The sequence below is a fragment of the Anser anser genome (assembly GCF_964211835.1).
Source record: "Anser anser genome assembly, chromosome: 7".
NCBI classification, from domain to species: Eukaryota; Metazoa; Chordata; class Aves; order Anseriformes; family Anatidae; genus Anser; species Anser anser.
This window is the reverse complement of record NC_139727.1, coordinates 39,178,957-39,192,964: the sequence shown is the minus strand read 5'-3', so window position 1 is coordinate 39,192,964 and position 14,008 is coordinate 39,178,957. Positions and strand designations below refer to the sequence as shown.

Genomic DNA, 14,008 nt, shown 5'->3' with positions numbered 1-14,008 from the left:
AGGAAAACGGAGACAGGTCTTTTGTTTCTTATTTGCTTAGGAGGGCCGAAATGCTTCCCTTTGATCTTCAGTGCGTAAATCATGTATGTGAGTGACTTCTTCTATGTACATAAGCTAAATTTGACTATATATAAAGTATATACATGATTTATAAACAAAATGTATAAATTCAGAAAAGCGATGACATCGGAAGTATCATTTAAATCCCATATAATGAGGTATATACACACAAGGCCATATCATATGAAAGACCGGTTATACATCTCAGAAATAAAATGCAGTGATTTCAAATCTGGTTACTGCTTTAAACCTTTGAAACAAAAAATCCTAACACTAAAACAATTACAGCATTACTGGATTCCCAAACAGACATTTTCCCATTTTCTCCTCCCAAGAAGTTCTTTGCCTTTTCAAATTCATAAAACTTTAATCTCTCGTAATCTTTACCACACAAAACAGTCGAGCTTCAGGAATACATCTCAAGAGGCTAGTATAGCAGCACTGTTAAAAGAGACTGCTTTCCAAAGGTTACAGTCTATGATTCTATGAAAATCGAGGTGATTCAGGAGCACGGCTTTAGAATATCATGTAATAATGATGTTATAATTAAAAAGAAATAAGAACTAATAGAATATTTTTACTTCATCCTGACAAGAGATATTAATTCAGGTTTCACACTTCACACAAACAAAACAGGAAACTGAATAGCCAGCTTACTTAAAATTCTAGAAATTCAGCTTCAATCTTATTACTAAACAAAGTATTTTCTGGTTGAAATTGTGTTATTGGTGTCTTTTGTCCTTTTTTTTTTTTTTTTTAAAGTCAATTTGGGCAGAAATACCCTTCTTTCTCTGTAGCCCAGGGCAGATTTCCTTCAGTATTTCTTCCTTGACATACCCACTACCACACTGAAATGAATCCCTATTTAAGGTATTTGTTTCCTCCCTGTAGAGCACTTAGGCTCACTAGCAAATAATGCATATTTCATGTCTGAGCTGAACAAGAGCTGAAGGCTGAAAGCCCCATTGGTAGAGTGCAATCAAAGATCATTACACATTTAAAGCAACTGATGCTTAGAGAAATTAACTGGAACTTAGCAGAGTCCAAACAAAAACAAAACAAAGCAAAAACAAGGAAAAGGGAATAGTTATTGTGGGAAAATATATGGAATTTAATTAAGAATTAAAACTTTTTGTTAGGAAATAACTCATTGATACTACATAGAAACTCCTTACCCCCCAAAAGCCTGGAGCAACCCAGACTTTTTGCAAAGAGCATCAAGTATTGAAGAGGCCTCAGAAGAGAGCTGTTAAGCAAGCAGGGGATCTGGACAGAGGAGGAACATTTATCAATTCTCACCATAATAAATCAGAATCTATCCCTTGCTTCCAAAGTGGTCTAGATACAGAGCTAGCAAAAATTGCTTCTCAACTAGGTACCAGCCTTTCATGAGAAAAGGCAAGAACAATAGGGAAATATTGTTGGGAAATAAAAATCTGCCAGAAAGCAGCAGGAGAGCTGGGAGATGGAGACCTGCTCTCTCTGGGCTCCAGCAGAGCTCTGGAGATCGGGGATGTGAGCAGCTCGGCTGCCCTTGGTGCCCCTTGTGGGGCAAAGCCGCACCAGTAAGCCCAGTACGTCACCTGCTGATGGCAGCCCTGGTGGCAGATCCCTCCCGGCCTTTGTCAGGGGAGTTTGATTGCAGTCATGGCAACGCCTTTCCTCCAGACCAAAGTTCAATTATTTTACATTTTTATTACTGCTGCTGTTTGCTTAAAGTTTACCAGGATAGCGTTCAGCTAGCACGCAGAGCAGGTTCCAGAGAGCGAAAGGAGAAAACCTCACGCTAAGCAGGGCCGGAAGGAAGAAAATCCCCTGAACCCGTGGAAAATTTCTGTCTGCCAAAATGCCGACCAGGGAAAAAAAACTCATGTTTGGAGCTGCTTTTTTAACCAGTGTTTTATCTTTCGTGATCATTTGTGCCGTTCTCGGAACCCAGAGGTGGATCAGCAGCACAGTCGACTTTTCCCAAACAAACGGCACCGTTTCGGTGACCGTCACCTACGGACTTTTCAGCGGCACCTGTGCCCAGACCTTCCAAGCCGGAGTTCAGGTTTCAGACACTTCTTTCCAAGGTAAGCGGTGCGATGCCTGGCGACGGAGGCCGGGGGGCTGGTGGCACAGGGGCACCGTAGGAGCAGCCCGGCCTTCCTGCACCCGTCCGGGGCTGTAAGACATCGAGGGAACGCAGGGACACCTACAGAGCAGCTCGGGGATTTAGGTGATGTAAAATCAGACCCCGAAACAGCAGATAAATACTGAAGCATTCTTGCCGATAGCACCTTCTGATTATCTGCGACCTTAACCTACGCCTCTGAACAAGTTAAAAATACAGGGTAGGAACTCCGTGTGAAAAGGATTTTAATTTTCAGAAGCTCTAAGTGAAGAATAGGAAAGCAACACTCTATTAGCATTTCATTAAAGGATTACAAACCTAATTTGGTTTCCTCTAAATTTCATTATGTTAAATTAATTGTTTGATTTAAAACATTTTGCCACCTACGATCAAATTAGCATCATTTTAATAGAAGGAGGTTCTGAGAGGAACTGCTGAAGGGAGAAGAACCAAAGGTGTAAAACTAATTTAGACAGATATGGTGTTTATACTTGTGTTTGACCTAAACTTCAAGGAAAGTATTCCTTTTATTTCTTCCTTCAAGACCACCCCATTCCAGTTCTAAGTGATATTATTAAACTGAAGCATTTCATATGTTCAAAATGTATACTTGCTCATGTCTTTTTAAAAATAATAGCCTATGAAGCATGTAATACAACATAACTCGTCATCTTTTATAAGGCCTTGCTTCCCCCACCCAAGGCATAGTTTTCAGGTGACTCCTCATCGTCATGACTTTCCAAAAATATCCAGGATAAGATTTTGAATCCAGGCTATTAGAATAGCACTTCAGGAAAAAAAAAAAAAAAAGATTCAAGTTAAATGTTATCTTTTGTTGATATGTAACACGGCTTTTTTGTGCAACTACAGTTCTTGGTATTTATCCCCAGTGGTAAAAGTCTTACCAGAAGGAGAAAAATTAAAATGGTTAAATAATTAAATAGATACAAAGAGAACGGAACAATTGAGGGTCTAGGGAGGAGAGATGCTACACGGGAATAAAATAAAGGTAAAAAATAAGAGGAAAAGTAGAAGGGGGCTTACCTAGTGTGACCTTTGAGAAAGTAATGACAGAAGCATAAAAATCCTAGTATGTGGAACAAAACATGAGAAAAAGCAGAAGAGAAACAAGAAGTGATGCATACCAAATACAAACCGCAGACTTGATTCTGATTTCACACAGTTCAGCAAAGTTGCGTTTACACACAAGTAGCTCTGTCTATGTTAATGCAAGTATTCAAAAAGCCCAAAGGTAGATAAGCCTGGACACTTCTGCAAGGTTCAAGGATTTGCGCCCATTTTCTGTGTCTTTGCTGTCACACTGGGTTCAAAGCAGTAATGCCCACACACACCTCTGAAAGTGAAAAAAAGGCAGTCAAAAGAAACCTTACTACAAGAGTATATCAGATAGTTTTGAAATATGAGATGTACTTTAAGATTTTTTTTTCTTTTTTTTGGTAGGATGTAGTCCATCACTACGATCAAATAAACCATGTAGCTGGAGCACAGCAGATCTAAGCCTATGAAAGGTTCCCATCTCCCAGCTCTTTCCCACTGTATTTAGTACAGAAATTGTATCTGTAAAACAGGCACCCCAATTACCACAGTGACAGAGCTATACCATGCAAGCCAATTGACATTGTAACGATCAAATTGTAATGAAAAAACTGAGTATAGCAGTGTTCCTAGTAAAGCATATAGTGAATATTGAGATCACTGCCTAACAAATGTAAAATCACAAGTCATTCGAGCCAATGTATTTACAGTCATATCAGAATAATCAAAGTGATTTTTAGAAAAGCAAATATACATTTATAAAAATAGTTTATAGATGATTATATCTCCTCATGCCAGTTGGATCTAGCCCCAGACTTTGCTCCATGCAGGCGGGCTCTTGCTGATTTTAATAGGGTGCCATGTGAAAACAGGAGTCCACCCATGCAGAGCTGATGGCAGGGCGAGGATGCAGTCTGGCAGGAATTCGGGGCACGTGTCTTGCCTTTCCCTGCACAGGAACTAACGCCACCAAATCCCAGGGTCTGGGCACTAGCACCCTATATATTTTAACCACAGTTAATAACAAGCATCAGTAAAGGATTCAATTCTTGGCATGGTCTACATGCATTCGGTTGTTGGTGGTGATTTTTTCTCCAGATTTAATTTTTTGTGCTCTTCGTTTAGGAAATGTCATCGCAATTCTCACTTATAAGCCATTTATAGATGAGCAAATCAAGTGAGCTTCAGGAATTGCTAGTTGTTTTCAACAGCTGCTGAAAAAAATGCTTCATCCGTAGTCTAAATGCGGATTTGCCCGCATCCTTCCCCAGTTCAGTCAGGCATATCTTCAAGATAAAATAAACTCATTTAAAATTAATTCTTAGGCTCTACGCTAGGTATGATTGCCACTTTTTGTATTAAGTAGGATTCCAAGCATTCTGGAAACAGGAGAAATACTTCACAGAACTGCATGCATACATGCTGGTTTTGAATTGAAATAGCCAGGTTGTCCTAAGACAGTAGGATGTCCTTTAGTAAATGGATTGCCTGTACTATGGAGAAACAAATTGTCATGATTTCTCCACTCTGACATCTCGAGCAGCAGCAGGCAGCGTTATGAACACCCTTACACAGCACAGCATGAGCTGGCACTCAGCAAGCGTGCCCTGATGAGGTCTCTGGGTGTTTTCCAGATGGCACTTCCATATTTGGGTGTAAATCAAGGAGAATGAATGGAAGACACAAAATAAATACTGAAGAGTAATTCAAAGAAGATAAGTTGGCTATCTAGACTACTTGTTAGCAACCGTCCAGGTTGGCTACAGTAAAAGACCATATGAAAGCAGATTATCAACAAAGACAACAACACTCTTTTCAAAAACCACGCAATGAAAATAAATTTTTGAGCATAAAGATGAAAGACAAAAAAAGGAGTACAGATTCCACAAGTATACAGTGCCTGGACTGCGTGGCCAGGGCAGACCCTTTAACAGAGTGCCACAAGCGATCTTAACAGAGCAAGAAAATGACACAGCTGCTTCAGAGGCCCTGGGGATGAGCAGCATGATCTGGCCAAACGTAGATATTATTGAGTAGCGTCACTCCTTAGAGCCTTCATTAGCCTCTCTAGTCATTTGTCTCCGAAAGATACAACCTGTTCACGTAATAGGTTGCAAAAGGTCTTTTACAGCTGTGCTCATTTCCAAGTCAAACACATAAAAACGGTGAGCAAGGTGCAGGGAGCGGCACGCCCGGGGAGCCCGTCAAGCCAGGGGTCAGCTGGGCGTCAGCAACCAGCGAAACAACAGCACCCAAGGAAGTCTCGGAAATTCACTACAGCAGAGGGGAATCGATTCATTTTCTATCTCCTAAAAAAAAAAAAGTTTCCATCAGTTTCCAGGTGACCCATCAGTTTCCAGGTGACCTCATGAAAAGTAAAAAAGTTAAACTTTCTTTTTCTTTTTAATGAGCAATTCATTCTGTGTGATAAGTGATCACAGACCAGTGAAAGCTGCCAGATTTACACTGCTTCAAAAAGGCTTTAAGGCTGGCTTGAAGCCTTTAAGCCATTCACACATAGGTCACTAAAAGCTTGGGAAATTGAATCTGACCACACAAGAGTTACAGATGAAAAAAATAAAAAAATGATACAGAAATATAAGGAGAGATGGTTGAGGCAAAAACCTCTGCTTTCATTCTGGAATTAGGCTATTTTGCACTCATGCGAAGGTTATCCAGTTGTGGGTTATTATAGATCACATTTAAGTAGATCAACTACTGTAGAGTCCTCTAGTTCGTTTTATTTAGAAAAAAATCTTCCACCACAAAAACAACATTTTATTTAAAACCTTTAGAAGTCCTGGGCTGTTGCAGGCATGCCTGCAACAAGTGGAATCTGGCAAAATTACATCTCTTAAATTGCAGCTCATTGTCAGGGATGAATGAGATCAATGAGGGGGTGCCGTAGATGTAGCCAGTCAACTCTGGAGATGTTCTGAGTGATAAAATGAAGTGAGGCTGCCAGAGGGAAATTATCCACACCTGCCTGGTTCAGCTCCGGACCTATTCCTTGAGGTAGGCAATACCCCAGCAGCGAGGCTGCTTCAGCACAAGCACACGGTGCAGCTGGTGTTGTGCTCACCTCCTTTAATTGAGTGATGTCCCCTGAATGCCTCTTTCCTATTCTTCTAGGAGAATTGCTTAAATTTGCATCTGATTTCCATAACACATCCTTACCTGCCATTTGCTCAAACAGAAATTAACTTCTAAGAATAAAATGGTAAATGAGATAGAAGCTCTCCTTTTAATTTATTTCCAATAGCTCTTCTTTTTGTTCTGAGTGTTTATTTTCTTTTTATGTGCTCTTGTTATGTTTTTGTTATTTTCGCTGCTATGATTTCTCCAATTTATATGCTAGATGAATGCTGCAGTAAAGGCTTTGTATTAAAAGCAGCATAGAAGGGAAGTTTTCCTGTAGATGGCTGCCTATCACAATGCCTTTTGAACAGAGCATGAAAACACTGATGTCAAACTTGTTATAGGTTAAGGCAGCCACAGGCACATTATAGATGCCTATTCAATCTGTAAATTGAAAGGAAAATAATATATTTCAATGCAGCTATACTGCAATTACACTTTGAGTATATTGCACCCATATTTGTGTCTCTTATTATCAGCAGCATATCAAATAACTAGGAGGATTTAGGCAAAAATAATAAAAACGGTTACAGTCCTGGAGGGAGTGACGACTGTACGTGCTGCGCGCCTATGGCCAGCCGTGCATACAAATACAGAAACTGCCCTGGAACAGCAAGCACACGGAAAGCGCAACAAGCTGCAGCACGAGGCAGAGGAGCCAGGATGCTCGATGCTAAGGTGTGCAGCAGCTTCTCTTCACCCTCATGGGGGAGCAGAGCCCTGGATGCACCCGTCCTCCACAGATAACAAAAGGCAGGAGCTGCTCTTTTTTTTTTTTTTTAAAAAAAAGAGAATCAAGGAGGCATTCTCCCCACCCATTTATTTTCTGTGGGACATGACAAGAGACAGATCCAGCCGGGGTATGAAGAGCAGCTCAATGGCCAGCCATACCTCATCCGTCCACGGGTGGCCACGCTCAGGCACATTTGTCCTACAAACACACCTGACCCTGCCAGGCTAACAGCTTTACTGGACTTGTAGAAGCTGTTCCGTTTGTCAGATTTATTCCACTTGAGGGGACTGCTGCTACATTAAAAGGAAATAATCTACAGTTAGAGCCAAGTTTTAAATCAGGCATTTGTAGAAGTCACCAGACACCTGGGGGATGATGGGCAGGAACAGCTAGTTTCCTCATCAGGCTTACCATAAAATTTCTGTCGAGCTTTGTCAAGATGAAATATTCTCAGAAATAGTAGGGAAGAGAAGTCGGCTACCCAGCCCACTGCCCATGAAGTTTGTGTGCCAGCAGGATTAGCAGATGCACTTATTTCAGATGACGATACCTTCACCCCTCTGCAGCTTTGGGTTCATGCACTGTGCCAAACCTACTGCTCCTGCTACAGCTGGGTCTCTACAGCTCAGCCACTTCTCTGCTTATTAGCTTTTAATTACAACCAGCTATGTAGCAGTAAACCCTTAGCTCGCCGGGCACATTTATACACCCCAGGCACTGAATCTGTCCTCCTCTTGGTGAAGCTGGGCACCCAGCACTGAGCCGCTCTCTTTCAGTTGCAGAAACGCTGAACAGCACCAGAACGAAAGGCATCAACGTCACGATTATCGTGCTTCTGGTCCTCAGTTTACTGAGCTCCCTTCTGAGCTCAGGGTTTACATTCACCAACGCTGTGAGCAATCCCTACCAGACGTTTCTGGGACCCATTGGAGTCTATACCTGGAACGCCATAGGCGGTGAGTAACGTGTCCTGTATGGAGCACTTCCTGCGCTCTCTACAGATTAATACTATATCCTCATTGATCCCAAGGTTAAGAAATATATATTTAAAAAAAGAAACACTTGAAAATATGTTCTGTTCAGCCGGTTTTGTTTTTTAACCATATCTGCTGGGTTATCTTAAAGCTATATTTTACATACTGGTAAAACAGCATTGCTGTAAGCGATGGTATCAGCCAGCAGGAAGCTGGATTCGCTGGTAGCAAAACGCACAAAGTGATGCTACTGCACCTGTTGGGGTGTCACATCATTGCAAACACAACGCACATCAAGGAGAACAGAGTAAGCTGACAAACACAACGTTAAGCCAGAACAGAATTGTGTCCATGTATGTCGCTACAGCGCAATTTGTAACCTCTTAAAGACTCTATGCCACTGTTTTATGGTATTTATAGCGTAACTGTTCCTGGGTTACCTGCATTCCAAATTAGGCCTCTAAGGTCTAATCTGTGGGATGGATAATAGCTTCACTTCTGAAAAATGTGTTGAATCAAACACATCTAAACCAGCATTAACATCAAAGGGGAGGTGGTTAGAAGGGCAGAGTCACGGCAAAATTTATTTCCCTCTCTAAAAACACTTGCAGAGATCAAAATAAGTTTTAACATTCCCTAAGCAGAAAAAATGGTAGAGATGCTGAGCTGTCAGAGCCGTGAACTCTGCCAAACAGCTCCCTGGAGGTGCAGGCTGTCATTCAACCAGCAGGCTTGCATCTGGCTTCTCCTAATGCACCTTGCTACACTCTTCATCTTGCCACGGTAATGACTGCAGCTCTCACACTCGATTCGTCTCGAGAGGATTACGCTTTCCTCTAATACTAGGTTAGCACTGAGAAAAAATTCCTTTTAAGACATCTGATTATGGGGTCCTTCAGCACAGGTCCCTCAGGCACGCTCCAGGTCTGCGTGCCCACCTCACCTGCAGGCAGCTCGGCAGCAGGGCTGCGCACCACGCGCTGGTCCCCAAAGCCCTCAGTGCTCTGCCTTGGTCAGAATCTGACCTCAGGGAAAAGGGAATCACATTCAGGGATAAGAACAGCCTTAATTGTAGCAAGTACAGGTGTGAAAGCCACCCTGCTCCAGCTGCGACTAATGCAGCAAGCATATAAATATCGATGCTGGAACAGCTGGGGATGTCTTGAAACATAGTTTAAAAAAAAAAGAGAGCAAAAGCCTAAATTACACCATTACTCAACTTTTGGGACAGCCAGATTGGTGTCTCATCGCAGAAGGCGGCCCAGCTACCATTATATAGCATGGATCTGCAAGAATTGACCTGAAATGAAAGCTTGCCAAACGAAATATCAGTGAGAAAGTAAACCCACACATTGACTGAGGATTGTGGTTACTTTTTACAGCCCTCCAAGTGCAATGACCTGGAAGTGTATCCTACCGTGGGCATATTTTTTTTGAAAAATCACGCATCATTTGATAAGTATCTAGAAGGATCTTAATCTTGCACCAGATGGCCTGACATTCCAGTGTCCTCCTTGCAAAAACCTGAACCTCTGTGAGCAGGAGAACTGGCAGGCTGGTGCATCTGGAGGGAAGGAATGGAAATATTTTCACCAGGGTACAGAGATTGTACCTCTGCTAGCACTATGAAAGCAAATAAGTAAAAACATTATTTGGCTAAGTATATCAAAGTAACTGAACTCCATCTATATTAAGGCAACTGTAGGAAGTGGATACAGATCCAAGACATCTCATTTTGGCTCATCACAGTAGTTGAATAATTTGGGTAGGAAAGAACCTCAAGTCTCCAAGTCTAAGCTCTTGCTCAAAGCTGTGCCAGCACTGAACTCAGGCCAGGTTACTCAAGGTCTTAGCCAGTTGTTATACCGCATATTCCATGAATTTGCATTCATATCAAGAAGGCAACCTGCAAATCACCTAAGGGGTGAATATATTATATGCATCAGCACCAAATGCAATGGGGGGGGTGGGGGTGGGGGAAAGGACTTTACATAGCCTTATCTAAAGATAGTCAATAAGAATCCATTCATTTTAGCAGAAGATAGTTTCCAATGTCAAAACATCCACCCTACTAGATGGTACAGAAGTTCTTTAAATGCTCTCAGGTTTTATTAACAGAAAGTATTACTCTCATTTGTTCTAGTCCTGGCATTCTAACCAATTTAAGTTGAATCCTGACAAGTAGCAATTTATATAGGTACTTAATACAAATATTTATAACACATAATATTACGTTTCCGCCTCTAACATTTGCATTTATATTTTCTAGGGTTCTTCACGCTTGTAGTCATGATACTTTTTGCCGTGAACGTACAAGGCAACAACCTGTCTGTAGAGCTGGCCACCAAATGTGCTTCTATTCAATTGAATCATACCAAATCTGAACACAATTACGATTATTCCTACTGGATCCTGCTGCTTCACATTCTTTTTAGCTGTGGTACTATAGTCATCATTTGTTTCTACAGCTGCGCAAGGTATTCTAAGAAGAAAGAGCAGGAAAGACCAATTGAAAATGCATCAAAAGACGTCATTCTCTTCTAAGGATGTCACTGAAAAGAGGGTGTAAAAGAAAGTCTGACTATTTAATGTGGACAATCACGACCAATAATTTATGTACAAATTGAAGGTATGTGTATAGCTCAATTAACAAAATAGCCTGTTGCACCTGCAAAGCAGATTGATTATACCTTACAATGTTAGATGTTATAAGCAAACATGCTGCCTAGACGCCCCGAGCAGAAACACCAGAAGTGCCTGATGCCAGCGCCAGCCATCGGGCTGGGACTTGAGGCACCATACAGGGATTTTATTTTATTTTACCTTTATTTTTTAATTTTGCTGGAGGGATCGCTGCAAATGCACCTCTAGAAGGGAAGGAGCAGCGGCACGAAGAGCTGCCGGCCACTGCAAGCCTGAGGGGCCTTTGCAGCCATGGCCAGCCCTGGAGAGCCCCAGCACGAGGCCTTGGGGGCAGCTCGCTTCTTCATGCGCTGCCTCTGCCTGTCTGAAAGCCACGTCTGTGCCAGCCCTGCTGCTGCACAGCACGGAGCGGGTGTTCCCACCTCCTGCTTTTGGGATCTTCCGGGCCACAGGACAGAGCTGCCCTGCCTGCCTTGGCTGCACCGACACCAGCGCGTTGTGAACGCAGCTCTGCTTCGCCCTTTGGGTCCAAAGGTGAAGATCAAAGAGGCTGGATTGCGTTTGCGCTCTGGGACCTCAGGGGCAGAAGCAGCGCGAACGAGGAATGCTGGAGATAAGCGCTCACACGGTATCGGTGCTTCATCCAGCCTGCAGTTCTCGCTGCTATCCACTCCCTGCTCCGGGACCTTCTCCTGCAGTCCTTACTACACGTCCCTGGCAAACAGGGGTGGGCTTGCGGCCCCCTTTCCACCTGGACAAGCCTGTTCACCACCAGTCACTGCACGCCAAACCCCACAGGGGTGCGGCACCGACCCCTGGCCGGGCTCAGCTCGTTCAGAGCCCAGCTGGGGCGGCACAGCGCCGCAGTAGTGGGAGGACTGGCAACAGCCTAAACAAGACAGCGTAGCAGCCCTGTATCTAAGTCCTTCGTCTATAAAAACCTTAGCAGAACCTATTCATAGACATTTGATAACACAACCATAAAGTCCCATAAAGCCGCACCTGCGTTGGGTGGGGCTGGCTGCACCTGGCTGCTCTCCCACAGGCTGCGTTAGGCTGTCGTTTTGCCCCCATGGAAATGCCAAATAATGGGCTTTATTAGTGATTTATGGACAACTTTCTCATCCCTACGTACAGCGTAGCTGGTATATAATGCCTACACAACCATACATAACAGCAGAGCTACGCAGGAGGGGTGCGCTCCCATCCCACTATGCCAAAGGACATTTAGCAGACGAGAGCGACCTTTCCCTGGGCAGGGACACGGGGAGCACACTGCCGGGTGAAATCACTCTCAGCACACATGTTCCTGGAGACGAGCACAGTGCAGAGCAGTCAGCACCTTCTGCTCCTTTGCTCCATACCTCTGCAGCTACAAGAACAAGTTTTTATTGCACCTTTTTCCTTTACAATAGGATTTTCACAGTCACGCTTGGTGTCTGTCCTATGATGCCAGAGATATTCATAAAGGAAAAAATAGCGTCTCTGATGAGACTACGAGAAGATACAAGAGGCGACTTCTCACTATTTATGTCAAAAAATAAAGCTTCAGGATTAAAGTGCCCTATACTTTTTGCAGCTGTGCTCTTTGAAAGGAGTCAAAGCAGAGTGTCTGTTTTGTAAGCATTTGACTAAAAGTAAGATGAGGCAGAGTGGCGGGGGTATAAAAGAGGGTTTCTAAGACTTGAGGAGTGGGATGGGTCAATGCAATAAGCGATGTTATCTCCTCTCCACTGCTGACAAGAACCAGGCCTAGAACTGCTGTAAACATTTCAGTTAAAACCTCATATTTTGCACCCGCGAGCTAAACTGGCGGGAAGTCAAACATTTGCCAGTTTTGCTTTGGCTGCAAAAATTTTCACACAGTTCCAGCACGCATCTGTCACCGTTGCGCTACGCCAGCATCCATCACGCAGCACAACTACGCTCGTATCAGGCACTGGCTTGGAGAGAAATGAAGTTGTAGCAGAGTAGTGTCGGAGGGGAGGAGGCTCCTGCTCTGAAGAGGAGCGGCTCACCATTGCTTCGGTGCTTCTGTCATACTGAGGTGCTGTCTGCAATGGAAGAAATGGGAAAACAGAAGCGATTCTTTTATTTAAATGTTCCCATTTCTGGGTGCCTGCTTGAACTGGGTGCTGAGGAGGAGGCACAAACCATGCGGGTCACGGCACAGGTGAGCTCACCCACAGCAGGTGACGGATGCAGAAAAGCACTGCAAACTTCTCTTTCTGTTTCCCCAGAGATGCGCTGACAACCCTGTAAGGCAGCAGTGAGGTGCTGGGCTGAATGGGGGCTGTGCAGGATGCTGAGGCACGAGGAGAAGCGCTCCCGTTTCTAAAGAGGCCACAAGTGTCAGCTGTTGGGTAAACTGCCTGGATTTGAAAGCACCTGCTCCAAGATAAATTACAAAATATGAGCCCTCGGGAATAAAGTTGCTTGTGAGAAGAGAGCAGAGCACACAGCTCTGCGTGGAGGACTGACACGCAGCACACATACTCGTGAGGAAAAAGCAAGAAGTCAAACAGTTTAGGTATCCATTTCCTGCATCAGAGTTTAGTAAGAGGAGATTATGCATGTCCTTACAGCCCACTGCTACCAGATAAAGGACAGAAAAGAAAGAAAAAAAGAATGCAAAAACCAACCTCGCATTTTGCTTTTAGGATATCAGAAAGAAACTGGTCTGGCTCCTGCCACCCAGCCAGCCTTTGAAATGAATGGAGCTGCATTCAGCGCATTTCTCCTCCTAATGAGAACAAATCCTGGCAGTTTACCCTTAGGTTAAAAAAAAAAAAGGCAAAAAGCTTGCACTGTCAGCTTGATGCACTCCTGAAAGAAAAAAAAAAAATCAAGCTCCCATCTTATCTAAAACCAGGGTAATTTTACCCATTCATCACTCACCAGCAGTTGAGGCCAGGAGCTTTTGGCCAGGAGCAGCGTCTGGCCAGGCCCTGGGAAGGCTCAGGGATGGGGCTGGGCAGGGCTCCGGGTGGTGCTGAGCACAATGCCAGGCACACCCAGCACCACGCCTGCTGCCAGCGGGATCCTGCGACCCACCGCAGCTCATGGAAGCCCTGCCGGGAGCATGGCAGCTGGAGAGGAAGGAGGCGAGGAGCATCCAGCGAGGCCTCTGCCCCTCCTCTGACAGGCATAGCAGGTCCCTTTGCCTCCTTTATTTGCCCAAGCAGAAATCCACAGCAGCCCCTTGCCCCTCCATCCCCACCAGATACTCTGATACCCGCACGTCCGTGCAGCAGCAGTGGCTAAATGAGTCACCCGGGTGCTTCTGCT

General features: G+C 43.9%; 1 protein-coding gene and 1 long non-coding RNA gene across 7 annotated transcripts in view; one reads left to right on the top strand and one right to left on the bottom strand.

The window, feature by feature from the left end:
- The window catches only part of LOC310902645, a 39,393-nt gene that overhangs the window by 1,792 nt on the left and 23,593 nt on the right, over positions 1-14,008 (bottom strand). Inside the window, exons 2-4 of one of the 6 annotated variants that reach the window (XR_014586865.1) lie at positions 3,987-5,541; positions 3,322-3,530; positions 2,094-2,227 (exon numbers count right to left, since the gene is read on the bottom strand). This is a non-coding gene — a long non-coding RNA (uncharacterized lncRNA). Of the gene's footprint in view, positions 1-2,093; positions 3,531-3,986; positions 5,542-14,008 lie in introns of those variants that run through there. The other 5 variants (XR_014586862.1, XR_014586863.1, XR_014586864.1 and 2 more) reach the window with 5 other exon arrangements.
- Positions 16-12,286, top strand: CLRN3 (clarin 3). Its single transcript, XM_083844502.1, has 3 exons — positions 16-2,135; positions 7,880-8,059; positions 10,347-12,286. The coding sequence occupies exons 1-3, from the start codon at positions 1,907-1,909 to the stop codon at positions 10,619-10,621; spliced, it is 684 nt and encodes a 227-aa protein (XP_083700628.1). The 5' UTR covers positions 16-1,906; the 3' UTR covers positions 10,622-12,286.

Excerpts from the sequence above, each read along its gene's own strand:
- CLRN3 (XM_083844502.1), top strand. The coding sequence starts at position 1,907 with ATGCCGACCAGGGAAAAAAAACTCATGTTTGGAGCTGCTTTTTTAACC. Across the intron at positions 2,136-7,879 it reads TTCAGACACTTCTTTCCAAG|TTGCAGAAACGCTGAACAGC; the intron begins GTAAGCGGTGCG and ends GCTCTCTTTCAG. Across the intron at positions 8,060-10,346 it reads TACCTGGAACGCCATAGGCG|GGTTCTTCACGCTTGTAGTC; the intron begins GTGAGTAACGTG and ends TATATTTTCTAG.